At 40.2% G+C, this 22149-nt stretch overlaps 1 protein-coding gene across 6 annotated transcripts in view; it reads left to right on the top strand.

Annotated features, from left to right (window-relative positions):
* The first annotated feature begins 12218 nt into the window (after nt 1-12218).
* LOC125006744 (low-density lipoprotein receptor-related protein 1-like) overlaps nt 12219-22149 on the top strand; it is a 96578-nt gene continuing 86647 nt past the window's right edge. For 4 of the 6 annotated variants that reach the window (XM_047583076.1, XM_047583077.1, XM_047583075.1 and 1 more), the window contains exon 1: nt 12220-12895. In XM_047583076.1, coding sequence (XP_047439032.1) covers nt 12799-12895 — 97 coding nt within the window. In that variant the 5' untranslated portion in view covers nt 12220-12798. Of the gene's footprint in view, nt 12896-22149 lie in introns of all 6 variants that reach the window. The other 2 variants (XM_047583074.1, XM_047583072.1) reach the window with 1 other exon arrangement.

The following is a 22149-nucleotide window of genomic DNA, read 5'->3' as shown; positions in this document are numbered from 1 at the left end:
GATCCGTTTCATCTGTGCCATAAATGTAAAAATTACAAGCGTTTTTCCACTGAATGCTTTAAATTCTTTTTTAATTGAATGGTATTTTGCCCAAGAGGATAAGAGCTGTTTCTGACAGCTCCAGGCTGCTGGTGCTTTCTTTAAATCATCAATCTTTCAGGGCGGCTGAGGTCTGAGGATGAGTGCATGATTTAACATGCTCCCCTCTTTCTTTTTCTTTAAAGGGTAAAAATGTTTGAAACCTGCTTGTCATTGTACTACAGTCATCAAACACTTCTAACTTTTCAGATTTTTTTTTTCATGGAAAATGTCAAAGCGCCTAATAGAAAAGATGAAATCAGTGTTCCAGATTTACTGAACCACATGAGTAAAAAAATAAATAAAAGAATAACTCACAGGGATCATAATGTCAGAGATGTGAATCACTGCTTGGACTTCCATTGCAGGGAGTAGCTAAAAATAAAAAATGCTGAATGTGCTGTATGCAAACCAGGTTCTACACATTTACAGCTTTGGTTATGTGTGGAGGAAGCATTGTGGTCAACTTCTTGTTTGTGTCACCGCTGCAAACTGTCGACATGTATCTCATAGCCAGCGTTAGTCTAAAGAAGATGAGGACGACATAATTAATAATCAGCTCAAATAATCCCCTCAGGCAGCTACAGTATTTAAACGCTGCTCGTATGTTAATTTTCAGGAAATAGAATCTAATACTATACCTTTATACTTGAGATTCACGATTGAAAAAGTTTATTGTCAAAACACAGCAACGACTGGATAACTAAACTAAACTACAATGAAGGAAAACTTTACTCTTAGCTCTGAAAAGATTCATTAATTTTCTGTAACTGCTTGTCCTCTTGTCCTCCCGCCGTCACGTGATCGCTCACCAGTGCAAAAGATATGTGTTAATGTTACATTGTCATATATATGTATATGTGTGTATGAGCTGATTATTTTCACACAATGAAGTTTTATTTGTAACACAGCTTTTTTCTCCCCAAATTGTTATGCATTATGTGTGCAGTAAAAATGCACAATTCCTTCCACTACTGGTACTTTAAAATGTAGTATGTAGTAGTAGTAAGTATGTACAAATAATGAGTACAAATGGGCTTCTAAGTAGAATAATACTGTTGCTGGGGCTATACCCAGAGCGTTTTCTCTAAGAGTTCACCATGTCTAATCGATAATCAAAGTCAGTCACCACGTTTTCTCACAAGACACATGGAATCTGACATTTTAGAAACTATCTAGGCTGGTGTCAGTGAGTGCGATTGGCTCATAAATGGTCTGAACTGAACAACTGAAACAATCTGGGTGAAAGGCATCTGGTGCCCACACTAACGATGTCCTACAGTTTCCTCTGAAGGTCACAGACGAAGGCTGTTAAAGAGCAGACGCACATGAGAGGCACTAAACCTAAACATTTGCCATCAGAGTGCGAATGAGGAGTGTCCTGGAGTTACCTTTCACGTCTTATCCGTGGCTTCACAGTCACAGGCTCTCTACTGCTGCATTTACATGTCTTTACACCTTCTCCTGTTGCGACTGTCCAGTGACTGGCTGGAATATATATATCCACACACAGACGCCAGCTGAAACACAGTTCTTAAAATGCAGTTTTCATTCAAAATAATCTGCGCCGGTCATACTACTACAAAGAGATGATGCACGTGGTTGACGCAACAAACCACTTGAGCTACTTTAAATCTCAATCTGAAGCGAGCAGTTATAAAACTTGCAAGTCATAAGGGCCGTCTGTTTGTCACAGAGAGACATCTTCATAAATAGCACATTTGATTATTATGACTGCATGCCAAACCCCTTGCAAAAAAGTGTCATAATTAATTTTGCTCACACCAAAGCACAGAGGTGACACCAAACATGATTTGGGGTTTTATAGTTTTTTGGCTTTTTTTTCTAACCAGCAAGGCATCTGTTTAAAGGATAAACACAGTCTCACAACTGCTGTGGCAGAGCCGACTTCCCCCTCAGAGCTGTGTGCCTGTTTTTCAAATGAGAGCGCTGAGCTGTGCGACTGTTTCTAGACATTAAAACTCAAGTTTATTACGTTTTCTGTGCAGTTTGCCTGTAATTAACTCTGCGTAAAAAAGATACAAATACACACTGTATAAAGCAGGAGAACATACTGGAGCATCTAACAGCCTGTGTTTCCTCACACAAATGCATCATTTTATGGTAAATTTTCATAAAACAACTGAAAAGGCTGAAGAATTGTGAGAACTTCGATATCCCTGCATATTTTTAGTGAGCAGAAGTATCTCCTGTCCTATCTCCACAGACATCTCACCAGGTTGACTTTGCACACTGCAAGTCCTCTGAGTGGACAATAAAATAAATGGCGTGGCCAGTATTTCTATGACTCTGAGCCATAAGCATGCTGCGTTCGTCCTTGTGCCACTCCGTCCAGCCTGGCTCACTGTGCCTCTCCATTCATTCGTATTTGGGAACGCACCAGCGACACAGTTGCACTCAGCAGAACTTCAGTCTGGCACAACCAGCCACTTTGACGACATGAACGTTGTTTGGACATCAACAGCCCAGTTGCTAAGTAACCCATCCCCCTCCACCCCAAGTGTTCTAGGCTGTGAATCCATACTTTCTACCTCCAGGGTAGCTAGGCCGTTAGCGTGCATGTGTTTGCTCACATGAGTATGAGCCTAATGTTGCGTATTAGGGAGGAAAAGACGTTTAATTTGCCATGTGGGAGAATTCATGTGTTTCGAAACAAAGGTGAAAGGTTTTCCCATAAAACTAAAGCTACATCTGGTCCATTTTTTGTACTCTTCACCAGTTGCTATATAAAAGAATATATGAAACTTTTTTTTTTTTCATTTGCAGTTTCAGCATAAAACACAACCAAATAGCAACAGCTACCACCCCAGCTGTCTGAGGACAACAGCACATGTTTGAGGAAATTCCACCCTTTGGCTGCATCGATGACCAGCACACACACACACCCAACCACACACACACACACACGCAACAGAATCAATGCCGTGGGGGGTGAACCTCTATCGTCAAAGTGGCCTGTTGTTTGTGAGGAAGGGGATCCTGTGTGTGTGTGTGTGTGTGTGTGTGTGTGTGTGTGTGTGTGGGAAAGTGAATATGAATGGTGTGGATGGGTTCAGGGAGTTCATGTGTGATGGAGGGTCCTGGTCATTGAGGCGGTCGACGCGGGGGTTCAAGGTCAAAATGTCTAACAGAGGGAGGAAGACAGCAAATCAGTGTTGGACATATGGGCAAAAAGAGGGAGAGGAAGCAGAGTCCATTCACAAAATTACCATTCTACGTGTGCAGAGGGGTGCACACACACACACACAGTTGAGCATAGAAAACTTTATGTTTAAAATCCTCCTACCAAATCCTAGCACAGGCTTTACGCCAGGAACTAGTTAACTGTTGACTGCACTTCAGATCACTTTCTACGAGCATGTGTAGCTCATGTTAAATGAACTGGAAAATCTTTATTCATGTTTATCCACGATAAACGTTTTCATTTCAGTATAAATCATTCATCCAGCTATTGTAGTTTTGGTTTGCAAAATTGCCTCGCTGGTTAGCGCCAGGAATAATTTCATGATAATAAACATACAACACAATAAAAACAGTGCAACACCACATACCGAACTCATAAAAAGTAGCTTAAGATTTGTTCTAGGTGCAGTTTTAAATAGACCCTCACTGTAATGAATGACACATGCAGTTGAAATCTCAGTTCTTGGGAAAGCAGTAGCAGAGGGAAGGACATTCTGGCACTATTAAAGTAAATAAGAAACAATAAAATGCTGTGTGATCAGAAGCACAGACGGAGAAATAGATGCGTGTGTGCTTGCTTCACGTGAGAACAGCTACCAGCAACATGTCTGCAGAGCAGACCACACACACTCATCAGACAATCAGTCAAGCATTCCCTGTGGTTGGAATGTGTTTTTTGAGGGAGAGTGTGAAAGAGGAAGTTTGGGCAGGGAGTTTTGGAGGGGAATTGCTGACAAAAAAAACAAATAAATGTCAGTAGCCCTGTGTGTGCTGAGAGAAAGCCATGGGTAAATGTAATATGCATATGGGTGTGATTCAAATTTCACTAAAATCCTTTGTTAAAACAAGGTGAGCTATACAACAGTCAGGCATAACATTATGACCACTGACAGGAGAAGTAAATTACCATGACCATCTTGTGACTGTGACAATTTGTTTGAAATCTTGTGACATGTACTACCCACTTAGACCAGACCAGACACCCCCACCCCATAGCAATGACACTCCTTGATGGCAGCACATCCCCAGCAGGATGCAGCCTGACACAGACACACACACACAAAAACAGTTTAAGAACAACTCAAAAAACATGAAGAACAGCACAAGGTGTTGACCTGGCCTCCAGATTCACTAGATCCCAAACTGATCAAGTATCTTTGGGATGATCCACATCATCCACAACATTCTGTTACCAGACACCATAGGACACCCTCAGAAGAGCATTAATAATTATATACACATATTAAACCCTATAGTAGGAATAATTTTGTTTTCACACACATTCTCTTTTCTATTCCTGTTTATACACATTTTATATGTTTGGAAGAGATTGATCAAGAAAGTTTTGAGAGGATATAAACTTTGTCAAGAATAGATAACATTTTTACAATGTCACAATTTAATGAGAAGACGTAAAAAAAAGTATTCCAACTTTATGGGAGAAACATTGCATATATTTTTCTTAACTTCCACATGCTGCAATAGTAGATCATCCTGTGTAAGCATCCAGTTCCCTCTGCTCTTCACTGGGGCTCCACAAAAAGCAAAACAATTACATTTTAGACAAGGTATATTGGCTGTTGGTGAAGGAAAGTATCAGACTCTTAGCTGCTAAAGTCCTCACCTTTCTTTGATCTATAACTGGCTTCACATTAGTACCAAACCTGCCAAGTGTTCAGTATTCAACATCAACACGACTTTAATTTAATATGCACTATATTATTTTTTTCCCCTTTCAAAACAAAATGGATTATTTTAAGCTTTACAACATATGCGAAACATGGTTTTGATGTCAAATATAATGATATACAATTGGATTTATTCTTTTCTGATAGCATCAACAGTTGTAAAACTGCTGCTATCTAAGTTCATTTATGAGCACTGGCTCTGAGATGTGATCTGAAATACATAAAATAAACATATGCTACAGTGAACTTGACACCAAATGGCAATACAGTTCTCTTTGCTATATATTTTTTCTTGATTTCAAGTGGGTTTAGTCAAGATTTTCCATTTTTAAATGTTAAATACACATAGGATGCGTGATAGATTGATGGATCGACGAAAACAAGAATTTGAGTTCTATATGCTTAAATTCTATGAGAGCTCCCTCTCAAAGCGATCTCATGTAACTTATTTTATCCAGGAAACCATTCCTTAAATGGCTGCTTGCATGGGGCAACATTTCATCCCAAATGGCCATTAACAGATGGTATAAATTCTGTGAATAAAAGTCACAGAAATCCTCACCTTACCTCCAAAATGTTCATATATATTTGTTTTGCATTTTAAGTGAGCTATTTAATTTTTGTCCCAGCTGAAAGTAATCTGAGTAACAGAGTAAGAAAGAAAGAAAGAAAGAAAGAAAGAAAGAAAGACTGGTGATGGAGAGGGTAGGAAAGGAGAGAAGGGGATGAGGGAAAGGGGGAGCGCGAGCTAAGCGGATGGGGGAAGGGCTGTTTGTGCATGCCTCAAATTCCTTAGGTGTTATCAGCATTGGCCGCTCCATAATTGTTCCTTTTGAGGAAGGAAAAAAAAAATGCAGACATTGTACAACATCGTACGGCTTCCTATCTCTCTATGGGTCAGGATCTTTTAATTACAACATCGACATTTTTGACTTTGCTTACTTGCATTACTAAAATGAAACTTTGTTAAAAGCTACCAAAAGATAAATGCAGTTTTGTAACAGAACGTTCGCCTTTATTCTGTTTGTAAGCATTTAAAATTCACTGCTCAGTTTTTTTATTCTTCTGCTTAGAGAAGTGTGAGCATATGGAAATCTACAATAATCCTTGAGTATCTGCTCATTTTATGTTTGTTAAATTAAAAAAAGGCCACTACGAAAACCGCCTGCCCCCTTTACCACACACATTTTGTCATTAAAAGGGCAGGATTCGCCATTTTCTGTCTGTGAGCAAATGAATAAAGAGGAGAAGGATTAGCTAATTATTTGGAACATCTTTTTTTTTTTTTTTTTTTCAATTTTCTCTTCAAAATGACTGCAGCGACTACCTCAGACTCGTCTTTCTGCTGAAGGTAGACACCGCATTGGTGGGAAACACACACACACTTACAGGACGTGATTCTGGGAACTTTGATTGATGAGGTAATCCATCTGGCTTCGAAGCAAGGGAGGGGAGAGAGGGAGCACCAGCACAGGGAGGAGAGAGGGGAGCGCAGAAGATGAGTGATGATGTACGTAGATTCACATCATGATGCAGTTCACTGATACATGTGTTTAGACTCGTAGAAGTCTTCTGTTAATATACCGATACCAATACTGATTTCTCTCCTTAATCAGGAAAACCGTGCGTCTTAATATTTAACTACGAGTGAGAACTAGTACTGACTCCTAAGCTCTGGACCTCAACCTGGCTTCCATCACAGCTGCAGTAAACTGGGCGGAGGCGCATCGTGGGCCTGAGCTTGCGGATGAAAGGATGACGCATGAAATACTTGCTCCAGTCGTGACACAGACCAGATGAATGGTGTTTTCACTTACTCCGACAATAAAAATTGTGCTGAAAAGAAACTCACCCGCAGAGCAGCAGAGGTCTTTTAGCGGGAGACTAATACCCAGCAGTTGTCTGATAGTTGAGACTGATGGTTTTCCACCCCGGGACGTAAAAATCAATCTCACAGGGAAAGGAACAAATCAATGGTTGTCAGTCTTATCAGATAGATTAGTGAGAAAAAAAAAGACACGGCTGCTGTGCAAAGATGACAATTTTGTTCACTGACATCTGACTTTGATCTCTGATGTCTTCTTTGACACTCGTGATGTTTTTTAATTGATATTGGGTTTGCTTAAAATCTGTGTTGAGGCGATTGACATTTCTATCGTTATCCTGCCACATGCATATTCTGCGTTCAATATTTTGTCATTTCAACGTTTGCTGTTGACATAAATAACAACAACACAAACAAGGCAAGATAATCATGCTGGAATGGCTTTACTGGTGATAGAGATACACAGCAAGAGTTTGATGCTCCAGTTCAGAGGTGCAGATCAATGTAGGAGTCACAGATGGGAAAGAAAATTGGTCGGGGATGAATGAGGTGAGGCTTTAATGCTGCGCAAAATGTCAGCGTAATGAAAGATGTGTACGTACAGTATCAGTGAGTCGCCTTCTAATGGCTGCAGGGTCAAATATCACAGTCAGCCATTAGAGCTGAACTCTCTCTCTCTCTTTGTCTGTCTCTCTCTCTCTGTCTGTCTTTCACACAGTGCATGCGCACATATACACCTGCCAGAGGAGAAGGGAGTGAACATGATCCTCTGAGATGGATTCAAGTTGGATGGGTAAAATATGAGATGCAGCTGGTTACAGAAGACTTCCTCCTGACCACCTTCCTAACATTTTATGGTACTCTCTTGTGCCTCCAACACAGTAGTGACTCATCAGAGAATGGACATGGGTCTTCTGAGGGTGTCCTGTGGTGTCTGGTAACAGAATGTTGTTAGTGGGGGTCTTTGGGTCCTATGGGTTGAGGGGAGGCGCCTCTGTGGATCATCTCACAGACACTTGATCAGTTTGGTATATTTGACATTTTTACAGAAGATGAGATTGTAGTTTGGATTGGTTTACTTCTTTTTTTTTTCTTTCTTTTTTTTTTTACACATTTTGTAAAGAAAAGATATTCTGTCAGCGGAAAATATGCAAAACAGAGACAGTGTTTGTTATGTTTCAATATGCACAAGACTAAGACTAAAACGAAAGTGATTTTACGCAGGAGGCGTTGTCAGGATGACTGCCATCTGTGTAATGCTTCCATCTGCTGGTAGATTGTAAAAATCACCAACTCATGTCTGGAACGTATTGAGATCTTCTCTCTTGAAGAGACTGATGTTTGGGTAAACAGCCACGATACTATGATTACTGGGCATTATTTTCTCAGCAACAGGCAGTATAGTGTGCTACACCTCAAACTAACATATTTTGTGAAACTTGTTAAAAATGTGTGTTATTTGCTCTTTTCCTTCTCTCTTACTGTCTAATGCATCAACTCAGAGTTCTTGTGGGTACAGATTGGATAGTGTCACTGCGTGATGTAAAAACACATTAGGAGGAATTTAAAAGGAAGGCTTCCAGACAAACGTTTTTACTACAGCAAAAGTTGGGAGAACAGTGCCATCCTGAGGAACACTGGTCACACAGTTAGGCGACATGGCTGCGTATAAAGCGTGGGTGTCACACATGTGCATGCCTGTGGTTTCTGTGTGTGTGTATTTGATGGTGCCGCAGACGTTTATGAAACTTTCTTCATTTCGAAAGTCTTTCCATGTTTCTTCACAGCCTGTCTGTTTTTAGTTAAATCAGGGTTGCGTAAAAGCTCCTGGTATGAAGACATTTTCTGGACGGAAACTCTGCATTTGATGGATTAAGAGGTGGTATTGTGTGACTGTTGCTATGTAAACAATACGGGAAGCTCTGAGTTAAGCTTCTCAGCTCTTTCCAAAACACTACAACTGATGTAAAAAACACATTAAAGGATGAAGATTTGGGAGTAAAAAACATAGCATTCCTGTATGGATTAACTGAGAACAAGCTTGTTTAAAATGGGTTACTCTTTGCCTGCTTCTCTTAGTGTAACAGACTAATTGCTCTTTCACTGAAAGAGAGGTTTCTCTAGCTCAGTAAATATAATGTCAAAGTGAGGTCATGCGGACAATATCTTTCGTAACATTTTTGCTGGTTGTTGTTTGTGTTCATTTTATTTTTATCTCATCCATGTAAGAAACATCATGACACAGAAATTAATACTTTAAGTCTTTAAACGGATGCATTTCATTTATTTTATTTCTGTTTTTGTCACAAAGGACTCATTGTTCTTTGGCTTGGATAATGGTAGCAGAGCAGACCCACTAGGTGTCAGTGTCGCACAGCATTTCACACACCGATCTCAGGCTGTAGTGTCACTGATATGTAAATAACAGGGTAGGACAACACGGTATAGAAGTACATTAAAGCCCATTTTATTTGTGCTCTTGTAATTGACCTAAAAGTCATGAATACTTACACATAAAAACCCAGCATTGTGTTTCTGTCTGCTCCATGAGGAAGTGCCAGATGCTTCCTCATTTTTTTTTTTAAACTGTTTATTTATTTGCTGGTCAAACTCGAAATACAGCAGATGCTTGAAACTTGGATGACTTGTTGCTCTCCAGAGAGGAAGAATACAATACTGACCAGCAAAACATTTAAAAAGCAGAAGTTCAGAAAGTGTTTGGAGTTAAAGTTAGAGTTAAAGCGGGATAAAGCTGTCTGCTGTTGTGTTAAAAACAAACAAATGGTATGTTTCCTTGGTCTTTTTCACAAGCTGTTGCCAAGGTTTCATTCTGCATTCATGGGCCACTTGATGTATGTGTCTTAGTTTACGTAGTTTCACAATTTAACATCTGTCAGACCCACTTATTCAGTGTATAAAGACAAAGTGTGGTCTCAGTTTATCCAACTTGATTTTACTGGTGGTATCAATACTGAGCCCATTTATACTTAATAATAATAAACAACCTTTACTCGGCCCTTTGCACACAGTATGCTGATAATCAGTCAAACGTTTACAGACACCCCAACGCTTATGTCTTATGTCTTCATGTAGCTCCATGGTCCTGGAGGAACGTCCTCTCATCTTACTTTGTCCTGTACCTGCTATATATGGTTGAACTAACAACAAAAACCTCTTTTTGACCCTTTGATCTTTGATCAGTTAATGCGCTGGACTTTCATCACCAAAACAGAAACAACAGTAAAACTGATGGCGGAATTCTTGAGTGTCTTCAGACTGCCACGGGGGCATTAGCAGCTTTTCCTCATTCAAAAGGTTTAATTAAGAAGAACCTGAGACCCGAGAACATGTGCATCCCAAAAACATACTGTAAACACTCAGTATTTTGGACAGGAAACCAGTAGATCCTGTGTTTGTTCCTGTCTAACCATCGATTGGAAAAGGTGTTGGAGATGAAGTTTCCTCTCTCATATTACATTCTCTTCCATCTTTCTCCCTGTGAGTGAAGAAGTAGACAATAGAAGCTTCTCTGGAGGCAGTTTGGTTTATTTTCCCTGAGAACATTTTAGCATATGACCTCTTTTAATCTGCAAAAACTGTTTATATTGCTGCAGTTCAGTAATTTGTAAGTGCATATTTTTCTTGTAGTTATCAGGATGTGAAGCTACTCCATGAGCACCAAAAGGCCCAGAGACTTGACTCAGTGCAGCACCAGGTCTTAGAGGATGAAACTGTTAAAATTTCATGTCCCATTTCAAGGATCACCTTTGCAGAACTTCTCATTGAAGATTGTATGAATGACAGTGACTTTACGAAGCCAGATGGAGATTGCTCCAAAGAGTCATTAAATGCAACCTTCCCAGTCCTGTGAAGGCCACATCCAGAAGGAGACTGACGTGGCTGCCTAATGAGTCCAGATAGCTGCCGTTTAGATTCCTATCAAAAACACATAAATCATTCAATGAATGTACCTACAATGTTACTGTGGAAAATGATGGGTTCAGATGGTGGGACTAAACGAAACACATTTTGAATTAAGTAGGCTATGCTGTAATTCATTTTAAAAAATGTAACTTATATTAAAATGTATGAAGAAATAATTTACCCATTCAGCCATTTTGTATAGTGAAATTGCTTTTGCAAACTTGAGAGCCATTAATTGAACTCAATTGGATTTCGTTGTATTACTGTTCATGTATGAGGTCGCTCTCATCCAGTACTGTCATTTATCAAAAACTTGCTTCAAAATATTGTTGTTTTTTTTTTTTCTTGACCGGTCAAACCATTTTTAAAAAATGTATTTGTCTGAAAAAGTGCTTTGCTCATCACACTTTACCTACTTCATAATTAAATACTAATTGCAACTGCTTGGTCGTTTTATTTTTTATTTTATTTTATTTATTTTTTTTCATTATTTGCTCTGGAGGTCCTCTATTTAAAACTGTAAAAAATAACCAACAAAGGTTAATTATTAACTGGGAGGTGTGGGCCGTTAGTTCCAGAGGTGCGAGTTGAATCCTATATGTTATTTTGGTACTGATTTCACCCCTTTACTTCCCTGTAATTTCAATGCAATGTAATTGCAAATAATAAAATATTATATTTTAATGACACACAGAGGGGCAAATGTGACACATGTTCATTTCATTAGGTACCCTAGTGAAAACAAATACATTATAATTCAACAGTTCTGAACTAAACCTTAGCTTCATGGCCATTACAATGTTCAGTTTATGTTGAAACGGTGTGGGAAAGGTGGTGATGCAACTGATTGATCATCAACAAAAATGGGGTTGTCAAAGTAACAGAAACATGTGTCAGTACATCTCATTGCAATTAAGTAGTACTACAAACCACAGTCTCCAAAAAATAAACAAACAAAAAAAACAACAACAATAGAAAATGAATCAACAGCTCTCTCTCTTATTTATAACAATATGCTATATGACATCATCCATGTTCAATCCAGCTGTACAACTCATCTTTCAATGGTTTTCCACCCATATTATTGCACTTTATTTATCCTTCATATGCATAGTGTATATTTACTTTAATTTCTTGTAGATTTCTACCTTATCTTATAGACACACTATGGTATTTATTTTCATTATTTTATTTCATTTCATTTTTATGTGTTTTTTGGCTGTTTTTTATGTGCAACTGAGCCACTGTGACCAAGCAGTTTTCTTAGTGGATAAATAAAGTCTATGTAAGTCTAATATCATAACATTCGTGGATTTTTGCGCAGAAATGTTATATTAGAATCTATTCGTTTTCACTCGTGTACCTAATGAAGTGTCCAGTGAGTGTGCTCCAGATGGAAGCTGACATGAGGGAGTGTGTTTAAGTGGAGGATGGAGGGGCTGTGTGTGTGTGCAGGAGAGGGGAGGGCCAGCTGAGCGCTGATGCTGCGACGTCACAGAGCTCTGACTGACTGGGCTCCGGGCTCCAGGCTCAATCTGTGGCCAGCAGCAGCAGCAGAGCTGGTGAGGAGGAGAGGTACATCTGATCCACTTCTTCATTCCCCCCTTGTGGCTTCTTCACTGGGGCAGGGAGAACAAAGGACGGACAATTGCATGATTACAGGCGCCAGCTCTCCTCCACCTCTACTGTGAGCCGGGCTAGCTCGATGCTCACTTCAGCCTGCTAGCCTTTGTGGCAGGGCTGCCCATGCATCCAAGGAGCCCCTAGGCTACCCCGGACTGGGAGAATCCTCGGCTTTCTTTCCTTCTTTTTTTTCTTTAATTTTTTTTTTCTCTCCTTGACATTCTGCGTTTTTTTTCTCGGGGTGAGCAGACAGCAGCAGCCCTGTCAGCCCCGTTGCGCACCCAGAAAGCGGATTCCAAGCAAGGAGCATCATCATCACCACCATCATCATCATCGCCGCCTGGACTCGGCGTCGTCGCCCTGTCTGCACCCTCCAGCCTGACAGGACCCAGAGGCGATTGATGACTAATATTCTTTAAAAAAAAAAAAAATAGAAGAAAAGAGCTATAAGCTACGATGTTGCGCACCACGGCCGGCATGCTGGCAGCCGGGTTGCTTTTCTTGGGATTCTTGCACAGTTTGGAAGTAATCGCTCCGGCGAGGGCTATTGATGGTAAGCACAGGCGACTGGGAGTGTTGAATGAAAGGAATTACTGTAACCCTTTAAATGTGTGCATGCCCATTATCGCAGGGGTTTGTGTAATTTTGTGTCTGCGTGCAGCAAGAGTAGACTGTCTGTCCTGGAGGAATGGTGCCGCTAGGTTGAGTGAAGCAACGTGGAGACGAGGCAATTAAAGCGCTCTTTTGTTTCTGTCTGTGTCATGTGTAACATGTGAATATGCAATGTCACAGCACATCGATTGCATATTTCCCACCTGTATACATTTGCTCTCACGCGTTTACACTGACATTCAGCTAAGGAGCTACAACGTACAGGCCCCAATACCTGCTTTAACCACATGTTGACATGTCAATACATCCATTAGAAATGGAAGCAGCTGTCAGATTCATTAGTCAGATTCAGGAAAATAGAAGCAAAACCACTGGGCTGTCTACAAAAAGGAAAAAGGGCAAGAAGGCTGCGGCTGTTATGTATCTGATTTGTCTACAGTCAGTTCACGTCCAACTCTTTTTACAGAGTGGGCTGATGTGATGACAGCAGCTGAAACTCTTCACCAAGACACAGCACTGCAATACTTTTATTGTCGTGTGTGGATATCGTCCCACGCACACACCTTTTGCTGGGTGGTTCAGATTTTGGAAATTTTGGAGCAATGGAGCAGTCTATGAGCTCAGATGTGCTGCCATCAACAGGCATGTGCGACACTGCTGTACCAGCTCCAGTCCTCCCCCGAGTGCCAACAGTCACATTTGTGTTGTGTGTGCGGATAGTTCAAAACTGCTCCTCCTGCGACCTTGTGAAGGCACACCTTCACAAGCTGGAACAACTTCTGGAAACTATTAAGCTTTGCAGTCCACGTTCCTGAGTTTGGTTGAAAGAAAAAAAAAAGAAGAATAGGAAAAGGGTGTTATCAAAGAGGAGTAGACATTCTTTGCTGGTGAAAAATACAAGATTATTTTCTCAAAGAATTATGGATGACATGTGGATACTGAGAAATGTTTTTACTGTAGGAGCACTGGTTGCTGCAGCGTTAATCAGGGCTCTCAATGTGGCATTTCATCACATTCTGTAGGACTTCTAACAGCACGACTGATTTAAACCGCAAGCTGCTTTTTCTGAGGTTCATCATCCAGCCATAAATGCCTCCCCCTGTTCCTTTGAAGTCATCTCATTTCTCCCGGTGAAATCCAGTGCTGTGAGGTTCTTTGGGAGAAAAATCTGCACAAATTACCACCCAGAAGATGGACTGGGGATAGCCTGCAATCACCTGCCGTTTCTCCCTCCATGTCAACCGCTCACAGATTGTTCCTTTAAACACACTGCCTCCACACACGGTTGTTGTTTTAGTGAAATCTTCCACCCTTTCAGTTGTATTGTCTTGATTTGATGAGTCAGCCTTGTGCAGCAGAACAGAGGATGTTGCCAAACCTTAGCTTTACACAACAACCCACTGGGATGTAGAGGCAGCTGTGCATAACAAATCTACTGAGATCATGTTTACCCTTGACATTTACCTAAAAGACTCAATTATTATGTACAGTACACAAACGAGTAAATTAACCAATTATCAGCTTAGTATCATTCTTAATGACAGCTCACTTTAGCCTGCACGTCATTTGCTTTGCAGAAAGTTACACTACATTGATCCCTTTCAAACGCAAATAGATTTTAACCTCTTTCATCTTTAAAGGCCATTTGAACCCCACACGATACCCTTGCCTTCAATTTCTTTGTCCTCTAAAGATTTTCTCTCACTGTCTCAGTGCTGTAGTCAGTGTAAATGCCTTGGGGTGCCAGCAAACCGTAAGTATAATTGGGTCTAAACTGCCCTTTGTTTCCCAGATGAAACATCTATGAACAGTGTCAGCTTGTTCAGAGAGTTATGCTAATTGGCGGCCCGGTCGGAAAAGGCCCTAATGAAAGAATTCACATGGTTTCACGTAATGTCACTGCAAAAAAAGAGATCACTGGGCCTTTTCAAATGGACAGCACTGTCTTCTGAAGGCTTTAAAAGGAAAAAAAATGCCGTACCACATCTTGCCAATCATTTCATGTTTTGCCATCTTCCTTATCACAAGTTCCTTCCGTCATGGTTATCTCACAGTGCGATGAGTCTGTTCCTACTGGCACTCTTCCCCCTGTGGACTTCTCTGCTGCAGCATTTGGTGGAGGCCCATTAGAACGGGCCCAGTATTTGGCTGTTAGTGGGGTGATACTGCCATCAAAATGACATCCACAGGGCCAAAAGGTTACCACTTTACTGTTTACTGACACCTGAGAACTTTAAGGACAACAGTTCATAAGTAAGCTCCTTGTCACTGTTGACCTTGTGTTACCATGCAGCAACATTTAAAAGTGTGTGGACAATGTAAATAATAAATAAAACGTTAGGTATAATTAAATCTAATACGAATGGTTGGAGGTTGAGATTAGTCCTCCCCTTAGCCCACCCTATAAGGCACTTTAATACCTTATATGACACACTGTAAACCAGCCAGGACTGCATAACTGAGCAGCTTATCCAGAGGAAAAACAAATTGGAAGTTAAGTAAAACTCAGTCACATCATTACATTGTTGGTTTATGTGACTGGGCTGTAATTTCGTAGTCTATTTTGCTGTAGGGATACATTTTTTATGTGCTGTAAGCCTTAAAATGATATAATTCACTATACAACCGTTGTAAGATGTAATGTCCTTGAGGTGTAATTTGTATTGTGCTCGGTAAGATTCTACATTTCCTAAAGCACTCTAAAGAGTTCCTCCTCTTTCTCCATTTGTATATTGTTCTCCATTATTATATTTTGTACCTAAAAGCATGGCGAAAAAATGCTTATTTACTTTTTTTTTCTGAGAGCTAATGGAAAGGTTTGAAACCACTCTAATGTCTTTGTTCAATATGTTAGCTTAGCTTAGCATAAAGACTTGATACAGCTACCCTAGAGGTGTCAGAACTGGCCGACCAGCTCCTCTACGGCTATGATCACACTAGTATGTTTTAGAAAATTGGACAAAATCTCAAACCAAACAAGCACCTTAGCATCATTTCTGAAATCACTCCCAATAACACATGTCCATCCTGCACATGTAGGCAGTGTACTCTTGGTAAAATACTAATATTAACCACTAGGTCATCTATGACCATAATTTGTTAGCACAGACGGATTCTTTTTCTTTCTGTTTATGTAAAACAGTCACAACAATGGGTTTAGGGGGGTAACAAATCAGCAAGTGAGTGGTTGAGTGGGAAGCCAGTGTGGCTGTCTTTGTCATCGTCTACAAAAGTCTATATATCTGCATGTCTAGACTAAAATACATTCCCGGAGTTTTCAAACTTAGTTAGCAGCATTCCAAAAGTCACAGTTTTATGGCTCCTAAAATGGTGGAGTAGGATGGAAATGTAGCAGTGTGGATGAAGACTAGGGCAACCAGCAAAATCTCTGAAGTCACTTCCTCAAGTCACGAAAAGAGGCTTTTAAAACAGTGGCAGGACTGTAAAAAGCAAATCTTAGTGTTTGTGATATATGTTTTATACAAACAATAAAACAAACAAACAAAAAAAAAACAGATAGTCTTTCAAAGGTTGACATGTATCTTGCCACACATTTTGCAGTACATATGGGCAAACTTATCAGAAAAGTCCTGTGACCTACTTTAGACTTGTGACACACTGACTGAGATGCACTATCTAGATGGAGCTATTCATGAACTGGAGATAGCTTGGGAGGTGCTCCGAAAGAGAAAGAGCACAAAAAACCCTCCTTCTTTATGTTCAGGATACATTTACCTTTTAACACATTATAGAAAGGATGGAAAAAGCTCCGTTATTGATGCTGTCAGTAGCCATTAACTTGTAGTGTGGACCTAACGTATTGCCTGCACAATGTGTCAGTAGCTATTATGTCTAATGACGATGACCAGTGGTTTAAGAGTAATTTTTAAACATAATGGGCACCTTAACGTTGTGGAGAGAAAAAACAAGACATTTAAAAACTGATCAGTACGAAACCTTTTTTTAAAAAAAAAAAAAAAAAAAAAGAATGTCAAAGAAAGTGAACAACTGAACTTTAAGATGCAAGAAAGGATGGTGTGTGGATAGTAGCGACAAGTTGCAGACATAATTATGATCTTGGCATGCCGTAGTTGTTTTTTTTTTTTTTCTCATCTGCCAACATTAGTATTTGAAGCCGCATTTCTGGCCGAATGGCAGATCTGTGATTCGCTGTCTTTTGGAGCTCGGTCCTGCTCCTCACCATCTCCTGAGGGAAATATCTGCCTCATTAGCTACTAAATGCTCTGTTGAGTTCAGTAAGTAGGTGCTAACTTTGTCTATCCTCAGTTTGGTACTGGGCAGGTAGCGAAGAGTACAGCTTTTACATCTTAAAAAAAAAAAAAAAAACTCATCATCAGACTTTTAAAGTTGAAGAATTAGTAGAGGTGAGAAGTGCACAGTCAGGCCCTAGTTCTGTGGTGGTTCATCTCAATAGGGGATATTTGTCACATATCAATAGTCCAGAACACTGTCCAACCGCAATGGCTTATGTGTAATTTGAAACCTTTCCGTGTCTTTTGTTTGCTTGTACAGTAGCGACTAGTATTATCTGTCTGCAAAAGATCTCTTTATGAATTCACAGGTAAATGTTGTGCTATGGAACTGCATCAGTGTGTGTATTAAGATAATGAGTGTGTTTAACACAAATCAACTCTTTGCATGAAGCAAGAACCAAAATGTCAGCCACCATTCAACACCTCAAATCTCATTATCAAAGACCCAGCTATGCCACATGTGGACAATACTGCCAAACGCCATACATTGTCTGAGCGTCTCTTTAGTACTCGAACATAACCCTGAAGTGATAGAAAGCCCCAGATGAGCCTTTCATGTGGAAGTGCAGCAGTATCGGGGTCAGGTCAAGTGACTTGTGTTGACCCTTTTATAGCAACAGCAAACATGGGTTTAACTCAGTCCTCTGTGTCTGTTTGAAAGGACTGTTTCCTGATGATTGATGTATTGAGCTATGAACTGGATTTGCCGAGTTACAGGTTACTTTGTCGGTTACGCAGTGCAAGATGGTGGCCATGGTATAATTTGTTGCAGCATATGACACAATTAATTACCATGAACATATTAATTTACTTAATATATTTAACAGGTAGAGTAAAGTAAAATACAGTCTATTTGCAACATCAGACAACAAACAAATACATCACTGAAGGCTCTCCATATGGATGTATTTTTCCAGAGTGACAGATCATGCTCACACCTATTGTGAATTCATTCCCCAAACAAAACAAAACGCTCATTCTTCTCTACAATGCTTCCTGATAGAGCACAGTGCACATCTGGCCTTCACAATTGAACATCACAAACAGGAGTTCCTACCGCTCCATCCTGGTGAACATTTTCTTTCAGGCTCTGACGCATGCAAACAATACATCTGTGCAGTGCTATCAGCCCCAGGGTCGTTATTGGTGCAGCAGTGATTTAGATTTATTTCCAAACTTATAATCCAAAGTAGCCAGCCCTAACCTTAACATAAGCCTAATTGTAACACTAATCCGAAGCAGGCGTTCACCCTTCGCTCCGTGGCAGAAATCTCCTCACATGACCTTTTCATGACATATTTTTTCATGGTGAACATTTTTTAAGGTGATATCACATCCAGTACATTTCCATGAATATGATAGAAAATCCTCAGTCAGCTGAGCTTCACATTTATTTGAGAAGATTTCCCACACTCAGATGCCTGTGTGGAGGCCGTGTGGTCTCTCTGATTATGTGTATTGTGTGACTATGGGAGGAGAATGGGTGACTGTTTGCTCCACTGTTATTAGCCTACACACCACAACTAAATGGAACATGTTTCGTAATGGGCCTGAACATCATTCTTTACCAACAAGAAGTACTGTGAACATAGGGAGGGTTTGTTTGCATGTTGAGTTCGCTGAAATGGGTGACTAGTATGTCTTAATATAAGAGATGTTGAATAATAGATGAGAACATGATGATGATTGCTTAGTGTTATCTCTTACCGGGGTTCGTTGAAAGGAAACAACTCCACTTCCATTCACATTCCTAATAATGCACACTGGGTACTACTTGTTGGACATTCCTTAAACTTACAAACCTACAAAACTGTTTGCTTTTCCACAGGCTAGAATAGTTGTTTTTTTTCTTGAAGATCCATCTAGTTTATTCTGAGCTTCAGCCAAAGATCACAGTACGAGGAGACAATTTGTTTCATCCACCGACTCCTGCTACCTCAATTTCACCTCCATGCTTAATATCAGACTAATATCAGACTATCAGACTTGGCACAAGATTAGGCATCAAGAACCTTCCCTTGAAAAGCTGTAAGAGACGGCCTAGTTGTTTCACCCCGTTTCGATTCATGATAGTAGTAGCAATCTGGTCATCAAACTCCCTGCTTCTCTTGAAATGAAAGTAATGTAATTTCAATATTTCCATTAGTCATAAAGTTAAGTTTGTAAAGTGGTATTATCAGTGATGAGGATTTGTTTGACTTGCCAGTCGTCTTGTTTTCTATTTCATCACCACAACTGTACTCACAGGGTTGCTTGCCATATGGTGTAGTAAGCAACTTAAGGTGCCAAGTTTGCTACAGCACATGGCAAGCCAACGTTAAAGAACATTGTAGAGAACCTAGTCCTGTTACATGGATCTCATGCGTCACCGTGAGACTTGGAAATTTGTTCTGGTCTTATGAAAAGGCACCGAAGAATTTCATATAATCTTCTTTAATATGTTTCCCTCGGCAGCATACTAAGCAGGCTTAATTGTCATCCCCCCCACCCCTCTCTGCTGTGGCATACAGTGTGCACTCTGATGGTGGTACAGCAAAGGGATTTGTCTAAACTGACTTGGTTGATGATGGTGGATCACACCTTGTGGTTTTTCTTCTTTGTCTCCACTCAGCTGCTGAATTGGATTCAACCCTATGTGAAGTGATGGAGGTTACGGACTCCTCCCCCCAGAGTCTAGAACAAATAGCAGTCATGGCTGATTACCATTATGGGGTTGAAATCTCAGCCAGACATCCAAATAGCTCTCAATTAAGTTCACATTTGATTACCTTGCCTCACCTAATGGGTTCTGCTTTGCAGTAAAACATAAGCTGGTAGAGTTTATACTCGGATCTCAGTGTTCAGCAGGACTGTATTGTCCTGCATTACGTTGTACTTGGCAGGTATCCTCAGACATGAGCACACACAGATGATGTTTATTCCCCTCAGCCCAGAGTACAAGCATAACACGCACTTACATAAACTTAAACACAGACTCTGATAGGAACACACATCATCCCAGAGGGTGCACTCAGTAATTTTCACAAACTTTTACTTGTCTTGTTCATTTAAAAAAGAATGGATAGAATCTTGCTGACTTAATGTAGCTTTTTAAATGTGTGTTAAACCATATTTAATTTCTGTCTGAAATTTTGTTCTTATGTATTTCTATTTGGCCACCACTGACTAGATGTACGCAGCAGCAGCAGCTCTAAAGCCTGTCGCAGAGTTTTATTTAAGAGGCACAGCTGGGGCCTCTTCTTCTCTGTTTTGTAACATGACAAATTGGAAAACTTTTTTTCCCTCCCTCTTCCTTCTCTGCATTCTCTTCCATTACAAAACACAAAGTGTTCGTGTCCCAGCAATGGATGAAGAGGTGGCAGTATGCAACCAAACAGGCTGATATAGCCCCATACTCATTTTGTGGTGCTTAGCTAACCCTAACCCAGACCGCTGCGGGTCAGCCCAGAGGTTAACACACTGGCCCTTTCTCTTTTATCTCTACTTCCCTTTTTGTTCTTGTGGCTGTTTGCTCTCTCATTACTGGTTGATGTTGGTCTTGTGTCATCTAAATTTCAAAAGAAAAATTATCAGAGCAGGGGCAAGCAATAATACAAGCTCATATTTCACTTGATATTTTGTTCAGTGCTAATCCCCTGCAACATTTCTGGAGTTCTTATTTAGTGAGATTCTCTAAAGATATTTAGCTATGACTCAGTGTTAGACTGGCTGCGTTACAGTTTTTTCAGGTCTGTGGCTCTTTCTGAAGATAAAGTGCAAATCAAGGTTTTCCAAGTAGGCGTCTATGTGGAGATTGATTACATACAATTCAATTTGTTTATCCTGCCCTCACATAAACCTCCCTCGCCTAAATATTTGAAAACATAATGAAGTTTTATCATGTCTAGCAGCTAGATGCATTTGGGAGAGCAGCACAACCCTCCCGCTATGAGAAACCATGGAGTGTTTTACTTCTGCGAGTACACGCTTATCTTCAGTAGACAAAACTTGGTGTTTTTTTTTTCCACACAGGATTTCAACATTCTCTGTTGCAAAAACTTAACCATGAATTGACTTCAGCTAGCAAACCACCATGGAGCTTTTATTTTTTGCTGCCTGCCATTATTAACGCTCACTAATTTTGCATGAATCAGGACCAGTAACGAAGCATCTGCCAGGAAGGATCAGATCAGTGCAGCTGTAGCCTGAGGACGTTTAGTTTGTTTGCATATATTAAATAAAAACAGCCACTGTCATGTAGAAGCACTAAATTTATGCAAGCACAAAAATCGGTTTTCATGTCTGTCTTGTATTTCTCCTCCTCCTCCTTTTTCTTGTTTGTCTCACTGACTTAGGTGACAAAAGTCGGGGGAAAACCCAGCGGTGTTGTATCTCAAAACCAGGTAGATTCTAGAGTGGATTCCACAGTGGGTAGATTGGTACAAACATTTACTGTTCTTATTTTGTAATTATTTCCTCTTGCATCATCGTCTGGTTACAAAAAACAAAACAAACAAGCAAACAAAAATCCAATACTATTGACAGTGTTAGTTAATATAACTGTAAATGTACGGTGCAGCGGTTAGAACAGTCACCCACAGTAGGAAGGTGCTGGAGTTTGCATGTACTTCCTGTGCATGTGTGGGTAGGTTTGCATGTGAGTAGAGATGTTCATGTTCATCTTTACACAGGCCATTTTTATTTATTCACATTGCCAGTTAACTTAACACAGTTTAATTTGGTTGCTGTACTGTAACTAGGGTATTCAATTACAAGGGAGGGTCCCTAACTGTAACTGTAAAACTGAAACTTGCTAAAATAACACTACAAGTTGGCAGCAGTCTAAAAGAAGTATGAGGGAGGAAAAAACAGGCACATAGATCTCACAGCGGGTTGACACGGCATTTTCAGACCCGGCTCAACTTGCCTTTGGTGCTTTCAT

This window comes from Mugil cephalus, chromosome 4, assembly GCF_022458985.1.
Source record: "Mugil cephalus isolate CIBA_MC_2020 chromosome 4, CIBA_Mcephalus_1.1, whole genome shotgun sequence".
Classification (NCBI taxonomy): Eukaryota; Metazoa; Chordata; class Actinopteri; order Mugiliformes; family Mugilidae; genus Mugil; species Mugil cephalus.
This window is presented reverse-complemented; position numbering and strand designations above follow the sequence as displayed.